The 8,707-nt window shown below is 53.8% G+C and overlaps 1 protein-coding gene across 1 annotated transcript; it reads right to left on the bottom strand.

The window, feature by feature from the left end:
• Positions 1-2,113: 2,113 nt before the first annotated feature.
• On the bottom strand, positions 2,114-7,612 carry SMG8 (SMG8 nonsense mediated mRNA decay factor). The gene is made up of 4 exons (XM_029082514.2): positions 5,886-7,612; positions 4,503-4,648; positions 3,361-4,230; positions 2,114-2,447 (listed from the first exon to the last, which is right to left on the bottom strand). Exons 1-4 carry the CDS (start codon positions 7,567-7,569, stop codon positions 2,250-2,252), a joined length of 2,898 nt encoding a protein of 965 aa, XP_028938347.1. The 5' UTR covers positions 7,570-7,612; the 3' UTR covers positions 2,114-2,249.
• Between the last annotated feature and the right edge of the window lie 1,095 nt (positions 7,613-8,707).

The raw sequence follows: 8,707 nt of genomic DNA, 5'->3' as shown, positions 1-8,707 counted from the left end.
CGCAGGCGCCCCCCCCAGTCCAGCCCCCAACCTCTCTCAGTGCGCAGGCGCTCCCGCCCGGCCCAGCCACAGAGCCCTCACACTGCGCAGGCGCGCTCCGGAGCGCCTCCTCGCGGTAGCGCCGAGGAACGGTCCCCGGCTTTCTCAGCGGCCGGACCAGCTCGACAACGAGCGCTCAGTCACACTGCTAATGGTCAAGCGCTTACTAGGTGCCAAGCACTGTTCTAAGCGCTGGGAAAGATACGAGGCCATCAGGTTGTTCCCCGTGGGGCTCACAGTCCTAATGCCCATTTTACAGAGGAGGGAACTGGAGCACAGAGAAGTTAAGCACCTTGCCCAAGGTCACACAGTGGCAGAATCAGGATTAGAACCCACGTCCTCAGATATCAGCCTCCGAACTCATAAAGGTAGTGAGACTTGGGTTATTGAGCACGTATCCACGACTGGCTCAGGGCCAGGTAAAACCCTCAATTAGAAGGAACCCAGCTGCTTCCATCTTTCAAGCCTCCCCACCCACCCACTTCACCATCAGTCAGACCAACAATCACAAAATGGGCTTAAATGGTCTGTGGACCCAAATCCCCGTCCACCTCAATCTAGAAGAAATATTTTCAACAGTACTCCCCCTTTTTTTTTTTTTTTAGAACTTGCACCTCTCCGGACTCAAGGTTTTCCTAGAAATCTCTCTCCCAAAACTTTCTGCCTTGATGCTCTCTTTGTCCCTCTCCCTCAAGGTTTTCCTAGAAATCTCTCTCCCCAACCTTTCTGCCTTGATGCAAGAGCCTTCGTTCTCTCTTTCTCTTCATTTTCCTTAACCTGCAGAGCAGCAACAGCAGGGAGGTGGGAAGAGACCCAGTGACTGTGACCAGCTCCCCAGAGCTCGTTGGCCAGGCCTGCAGGGCCATAATAATAATTAAAAAAATGCTATTTGTTAATAATAATGTTGGTATTTGTTAAGCGCTTACTATGTGCAGAGCACTGTTCTAAGGGCTGGGGTAGATACAGTGTAATCAGGTTGTCTCACGTGAGGCTCACAGTTAATCCCCATTTTACAAATGAGGTCACTGAGGCACAGAGAAGTTAAGTGACTTGCCCACAGTCACACAGCTGCCAAGTGGCAGAGCCAGGATTCGAACCCATGACCTCTGACTCCCAAGCCCGGGCTCTAGCCACTGAGACACGCTGATTTTCTGCTTCATAAAGGGAGAATAGGGCTAAATCCTTAACATTTTTCTACAGAAGACTGTCTCCCTGGAAGAAAGTGGTCCTCTGGCCCATAAGGTCCTGGTGGGCACGGAACGCATCTATCAACTCCTTCATACTGAACGCGCCCAAGCGCTTGGTACAGTGCTCTGCACGCAGTAAGTCCTCAGTAAACACAATTGATTGATTTTTCCCCACCCCAAGGCTGTAAGATCCCGCTGGGCAGGGATCAACAATTTAACAACTTGCTTGTGGTGTACTCTCCCAAGTGCTTAGTAGAGTGCTTACACACAGTAAGTGCTCATTAAATACTATTGATTGGACATTTGTGTGGGTTACTCAACTACCAGAAAGGCCTCGCAAATCCTAAATTCTTTCTATCCATCAAGGCTGATGATGAAAAAAATAAGAATATTTGATAGCTCATGAGCTTTGCCATTTTTGTTCTTCCCTCATTCTACATTTAAAATCAGTGACAGAGCCCTAAATTTAAAGCCATTCTGGGGGCAACCTTCTCCTCTTCCCCCTCAGATCCAAACACTGAGGCAGAAAACTCCTGAAGTAGTATATCAAAACTGATCCCTCAAGGATCATGGGCCGAGGGTCTGGAATGTGGGTCCTTCCTGTTAAACCACTAAAGTATCTTATCGTGATTTCTACTGAGGTAACCCAAGTGGGGTAAACTGTTAACTTGCTGATGATTAAATGGTTAACAGACACATTCTGATTAGTATCGAAAAGGGAATCTTTTTCACACCGACACCTGGTTCACACCTGGTTCGCAGAGTCCGGTTGAGAGTGGGAAACACCTCTCTGGGGACAGATGCACTAAAATCTCAAAAACGATTTGACACGACAGCTCAAGTACATCAAGATACCCGCCTTGAAAAGATAAGAGAGGTACTGACTGTTTGGGGCTTCGGAAAGCATTAAATCTTTATTGGGACAGTGGAGCCTGTTCCAAATAAATAGCAACCATATCCCCCCAAACAAAAAAACATTCACTCCCGATTGGCATGAGTAGGAGGAATCTGACTGGATGCTCCTCACTGCGTCACTGCCTTAAGCACCCCGCGAATCACCTTGTAACTCATTAATTGCAGGCTTTCCTTTGGAGGAAAGCAAGGTCCGCGCTCAGTCACGTAAGCATAAGGGAACCGTAGTACCCAGAGGCCATCTGGTGGAAGAGTGATTTCTTGTTTCTCAGGGTAGAATACTGGGCAGGGTGGAGGGCCTGGTTGAACCTAGGAAAGGCACATCAAAAAGAAAATGTTCAACAATTGTACAGCAAAACAAACCACGCTCCCAAGACATCGTATGCGATTAACATAAAAAACACAGTTCACATAAGACATCTCTCCTCTGAAAAAGCTAAGGGGAAGACAAACGATGGGTCTGGAGAGATCCCTAAATGTATGCCATGATTCTAGGTTAGGCCTCTTCAATTATACTAAAACTCTAATAATAATAATGATTGTGATATTTGTTAAGCGCTTATGTCCCAAGCACTGTTCTCAGCTTCACTCAAAGATAAGCAAGTTGGCTACAGTCCTTGTTCCACCTGGGGCTCAGAGCTTTAATCCCCATTTTACAGATGATGAAACTGAGGCCCAGTGAAGTGACTTACCCAAGGTCACATGGCACACCTGTGGCAGAGCGGGGTTTAGAACCCACACACATCCTCTGAATCCCAGGCCCATGCTCTTTCCACTAGACCATGCTGCTTCCCTAGCTAGGACACTGGGCATCTTCTAGATTTAGCAAGGGCCTCTCAATTCCTGAGCAAAAACAATGGCCGCTTCTTCAGTGGTATAAAAGCCACTTGAAAGCCAAGGATTTTGCTTTCGCTTTTTGTGAAACTGATCTCCTCGAACCAAAAACACATAATGTGGCCAAGGGAACGAAGGGAGAGAGTGGCAGGAAGAGGGCAAGGTCAGCTGTCAGAGAGCCACAACGGCGTCACGCTACAGCCGGCCGAGTCGAGGAGTCACAGACCTGCCAGCCACTGGGTGACTGGAGGGCCGCTCGAGCCTCATGAGCGGCAGTTACGCCAACCCCGCATCTCAAGCTAGCCCCCCACTCCATGTGACCCCGCGAGAGAATTCTGGCCAAACAATCGAAACTAGGCGACAAGGTTCCATTTTTGGAATAGCCTACCTGAGGCGTTAGAATGATCTGGAGAGGAGCGTCGGGGACCACGACAAAGAGTCTCATCAGCTGAGCGTAATGGGGTTTCAGTCCTCGCCCCTGAGAGGATGACAGGATGTAGAGAGGCATGTCGCTGTTGAGGGCCTTCAACGCCGATTCCTTCGGCCCGCTGCCCATCACCTTCATCACTTTGTCCGGCCCGGAACACATGAACCTCCGCCCGCGTGAGTCTTCGTACTCGAACCCCACGAAAGCTCGGGCTAGGTCGTCTCGCCGCCTTCCCCTCCCCATCACCACGGCGCTTCTCTTTGCCGGGATGGCCTTGTTCGGGGCTGGCCAGGAGTTGGTGTCCAAGTCGCCCTCGTCTTCCGATCTGGTCTTGATGACGATGTCCCAAGGCATCAGGTAGTTCGTCCCCGGGATAAAGCCCTGTTGATCTAAGCCCGTGTGGAAGTTATACGATTTAGCGGGGCCTAGTTTGACCAAAGACCAGCTGGAGAACTTGGGGAGAAGCCCCTTGGGGCAGTTTGAATGTAGCATGCCTGGCAGATACTCCACAGTGGAAGCCTGGCGGTCGATCGGGTTCGGCCGCTTCTCAGGCTTCGCTTCCTGCCCGTGACTCTCGGGGTTGTCTCCTCCAGCCTGAGGGTCAGGCGGGTAAGTGCCTAAACTATCCGTGGACTGACCGAGACTTAACGCTAGACTCAGGCTGGTGCTCTCTCCTTGGGTCTGAGGCTCTTTTTCTTTCAGTTTTTCAGCCTCTCCGTCCGGAGGCACCGGTGAAGATTCATTCTTGGCGGGAGCGGGATCTGGGGTACTTGGCTCAAAGATCGGAAAGTTGATATGATCCAATTTTCCACAGCACTTCTCTTCGAGAAGCTGAAAAAAAGATTTAAAGTGTTAGTTTCTTCATCTGAAGCAGCCCACTCTCGACGCTGCGGAACGAGATAGAAAATCGGCGGTATTAAGTGATTCGCTGCAAATGAGGGCTTGAGTTGAAAGGGCGAGTCAGAGCACCTCTCACGAACTCTAGGACCGACACATAAATCGCATAATTCTTCCATTCTCCGTCCTACAGAAGGCCGAGGAGAATTTCTCCCGAAAATTTCACAGACAGGGTATTTAGCACAAACAGGACTGCGCGTGACTACCTGATAAAAGTCATAATTAGCTGCTTTGATATCAAAGGGGTCATCCCTCGGTGCTTGCTTCCTTCCACAGTTGCAGGCACCCGTAGAACGAGCCCGACTGTTATGGTACAGCACGGGAGGGTTTCGGTCCGCCTCTGGTTTTTCTCCTGTAAGAAGACAACAAACACTTCTTTAACATCACAAACGCAGAGGGAAGGTCATCAAACTGACTTTTTACTTTTCCCCGTGGGTCTTCTCTGCTGGTTCTGCTGATGGGAAGAAAAGCTAAGTGTTACATTTTTCTCATCAAACAAATGCAATCATAAATCACCCACTTGTCCCTCAAAGCAGAGGGCCTCAAACTATGGTTTGTGGCCCCCTGAGGAAGATAGGCTGGGGGAGAGAAGATAGGAGAGAGAGGGGGAGAGAGTATACGTGTGTGGGCACCACCAAAGACGGTCACTCCAGGGATGAGGAAATGGTTTGGGGGGGGACTGTTTGCCCTCCTGTTTCTGGTGAATTTCCCCCACCCTCTTCACCTCTGGCTTTCATCACCTCTTACCCCCTTCCCCCAATCCATGGACCCTATGAGAGATGCTTCTTCTACTATCCTAAAAATGGCAGCAGAAATTTCTGGGAGAAGAGTGGCTAAGGCTTCCCAGCAGGGAACTATAGAGATTTAGCCCCCTAATAAAATGGTCCACTGACTGAATTCGGAGGGCCACCCTAAAATGCTACGATTTTCCTGGCAACTTTCGCCTCCTGTGAGCGATGATCACCCTTCCCACACACAATAAACTAGGCCAAAATTCAACAGGTAATGTCTTGTTTAGAGAGGACGGCTGCTTTTTGAAAGGTCAAGGGAAACTTCGTTTCCTCTTCCGATTCACGTCAGTGCCCAGGAGAGATGACAAGCAATGACGCCTGGTGGACAGGCCACGGGGCCGGGAGTCGGAGGACGTGGGTTCCGATCCCGGTTCCTCCACATGTCTGCTGTGCAACCTTGGGCGAGTCGCTTCACTTCTCTGTGCCATACTACCTCATCTGTAAAATGGGGATTTAGATTGCAAACCCCACGAGTGACACGGATTGTCTAATCTGATGAGCCCGTGTCTACCCCGGCACTTAGTACGGTGCCTGGCACATGGTAATTGCTTAACAGATACCGTTTTCTTTAAAAAAAAAAAGAAAAGAAATGGAATTCCTGGTCAGGCTACTCTGTCGGGGGCATGGAGGGAGAAGTCCCCCCCGCGCCCCCAAATTTGATGCTGTTTTACAGTGCTTCTTTAAAATACCGATGCATTTTGATAAGCAAAGCGGCCGGGGGGACGGGGATGAAGACGAGGAGCGGAAACCGGGCCGAAGGCCAAGGCGGCCAAAAGCGGGGGCCGAGGCTTCCGCTACCTGATTTGGGGAGCGAGTGAAACTTGTGTACACAGTGCTGGTCGGTCAGACTCCTCTCCTCACAGAGCTGGTGGCCGTTGCTCCAGAATTTGTAGCAGTCCTCGTGCAGCTGCAGGGCGTACTTATGAAAGGCCGGGCCCCTGGCGTGCTGGCTGTACACCCGCAGGGCCTGAGCCAGCTGGTTCTTGTGGACGGTCATGGTGTAGTTATGGGGCAGGTTGGACTGGTAGGCGCTGTGCGCCATGGGCAGGGCCTTCTGGCACCGATTCTCGGAGAACTTGGTGTCGATATCCAAAAACCCCTCCAGCACCTTGACGCCGCTCAGGACCTTGGACGTCAGCTCCGCGGCGGGAGAGGCGAGGTCCTCCTCCCCGCCGTCCACGGCCACCTCGTAGAGCTTCGAGGCGGCCGCGATCCACCTGTGGTAGGTGGGGAGCTCGAAGTGGGAGGGCTGCGGGTTCCTGCCCACGCTGTCGTCGAAGCCCTTCTTGCCGAGGACCAGCTCGACGTGCTGCCAGAGGAACTCGCGGAGGGTGAAGTCCACCGGCTGGCCCGAGGAGGAGGACGACGAGGAGGAGGAGCAGCAGGCCGGGGCGCCGCCCTCCGCGTGGAAGGCCGGCGGCGGGCGGGCGGGCGGCCTCGACGCCTGGTAGCGGCGGGGCCCGGCCAGGGCGGCGGGGCCCGGCGGGGCCTCGGCGTCCTTGGCCGCGCAGTGGGTCCGCAGCCGGTCGAGCAGCAGGCCCACCGGGTCCTCCTCCCGGCCCCCGGGGACGATGTAGACGAAGGCCTGGTTGGCGGGGACGGTGAAGAGGCAGTTGACGCTCTGGTTGGTCAGCACCCTGCTCTTGCGGAAGATGCGGTAGATCTGGTCCTCGAGGGCGTGCTGCAGCCGGCGCTTGGGCGAGTGCTTCTTGGGCCGGTCCGGGTGGGCCGGGTCCTGGCCCCGGGGGGGGTCGACCTTGAGGGCCCCGTTGAGCTGGAAGAGGAAGAGGAGCCTGGGCGGGCAGGGCCGACAGTTGAGCTTCCACTCCTTGCCCACGGGGCAGTCCTTGATGGCCGCCTTGAGCAGGGGCAGCGCCTTCTGCCGCAGCCCGTCCAGGGCGCGGAACACCCGGTCGTAGGTGACGTCGAAGGAGCAGGTGGGGTGCACCAGCAGCAGGATGTGGCAGACGGAGAAGAGGTAGAGGAGGCTGAGGCACTGCAGCTTCTCCTGCTGCTTCCAGAAGTCGTGGGCCTCGGCGTGGGGCAGGGCGGGGCCGCCGCCGGCCTCCCCGCCGCGCAGGGCTCGGCAGGCCCGGACCAGCTGCCAGTTGTCGCACACCGACGTCAGGACGAGGTAGAGGACCTTGCTCTCCTGGTGGTAGTAGGCCTGGACCAGGTTGTAGTCCCGGGGCCCGGGGGGCGGCCCGGGGGGGGGCCCGGCGTCGCCGCCGCCGCCGCCGCCCTCCTCGGCCTCCGCCTTCTTCTCCTCCTCCTCCTCCTCCTCCTCCTCGCCGCGGCCGAAGAGGGGGAAGACCTGCCGGTCGCAGACGGTGTTGACCAGCGCCTGCTTCTCGGAGCCCAGCCGCAGCGCCGTCTTGCCGAAGATGCCCACCACGCAGATCTCGTCCTCCCGCCACGGGGGCTCCGCGCCGCCCGCCGCGCCGCCCAGCAGCAGGGCCCGCAGGCTGACGGGGCCCGCCATGGCCCCGCTCCGCGCCGGCTGCCCCTCGGCCTCCGCACCCACTTCCGGTCCGTCCGCCCTCCCCGTCCCCCCGGCCGGCCTCCCGCCATACTTCCGGTCCGCCCCCCAAACCACGCCCCCCGCCCCCCGCCCGCCTCGCTTGCGCGTTCCGCCCCCGCTCCGCCAAGAGGGGGGGCCCACGTCTGCCTGGGGACAAGTCGCGCTACGTTGCACTGCAACGAGTCGAATGAGCGCAGATAAAAATAAATAACAATAAATAAATAATAACAACAGTAAATAAATAACAATGAAAATAATGGTATTTAAGCACTTGCTATGTGCCGAGCACTGTTCTAAGCGCTGGGGTAGATACAGGGTAATCAGATTGTCCCACGTGGGCCTCACATTTTTTCACACCCATTTTTACAGATGAGGTAATGGAGGCACAGAGAATAATAATAATAATGTTGGTATTTGTTAAGCGCTTACTACGTGCAGAGCACTGTTCTAAGGGCTGGGGTAGATACAGGGTAATCAGATTGTCCCACGTGGGGTTCACATTTTTTCACACCCATTTTTACAGATGAGGTAATGGAGGCACAGAGAATAATAATAATGTTGGTATTTGTTAAGCGTTTACTACGTGCAGAGCACTGTTCTAAGCGCTGGGGGAGATACAGGGTAATCAGCTTGTCCCACGTGGGGCTCACATTTTTTAACACCCATTTTTACAGATGAGGTAATGGAGGCACAGAGAATAATAATAATGTTGGTATTTGTTAAGCGTTTACTACGTGCAGAGCACTGTTCTAAGCGCTGGGGGAGATACAGGGTAATCAGCTTGTCCCACGTGGGGCTCACATTTTTTAACACCCATTTTTACAGATGAGGTAATGGAGGCACAGAGAATAATAATAATGTTGGTATTTGTTAAGCGTTTACTACGTGCAGAGCACTGTTCTAAGCGCTGGGGGAGATACAGGGTAATCAGCTTGTCCCACGTGGGGCTCACATTTTTTAACACCCATTTTTACAGATGAGGTAATGGAGGCACAGAGAATAATAATAATGTTGGTATTTGTTAAGCGCTTACTATGTGCAGAGCACTGTTCTAAGCGCTGGGGTAGATACAGGGTAATCAGACTGTCCCACATAGGCC

The sequence above is a fragment of the Ornithorhynchus anatinus genome, chromosome 17, assembly GCF_004115215.2.
Source record: "Ornithorhynchus anatinus isolate Pmale09 chromosome 17, mOrnAna1.pri.v4, whole genome shotgun sequence".
In the NCBI taxonomy this organism is placed as follows: Eukaryota; Metazoa; Chordata; class Mammalia; order Monotremata; family Ornithorhynchidae; genus Ornithorhynchus; species Ornithorhynchus anatinus.
Note: the sequence above shows the minus strand (reverse complement) of the source record. Positions and strands in the feature narration are given on the sequence as shown.

What these genes read in the sequence shown, in the direction of transcription:
- SMG8 (XM_029082514.2), bottom strand. Translation starts at nt 7,569, where the DNA reads ATGGCGGGCCCCGTCAGCCTGCGGGCCCTGCTGCTGGGCGGCGCGGCG. An exon ending in CTAATTATGACTTTTATCAG is followed by an intron (nt 4,231 to 4,502) that starts GTAGTCACGCGC and finishes TCTTTTTTTCAG; the next exon opens with CTTCTCGAAGAGAAGTGCTG. An exon ending in AGATCATTCTAACGCCTCAG is followed by an intron (nt 2,448 to 3,360) that starts GTAGGCTATTCC and finishes TGCCTTTCCTAG; the next exon opens with GTTCAACCAGGCCCTCCACC.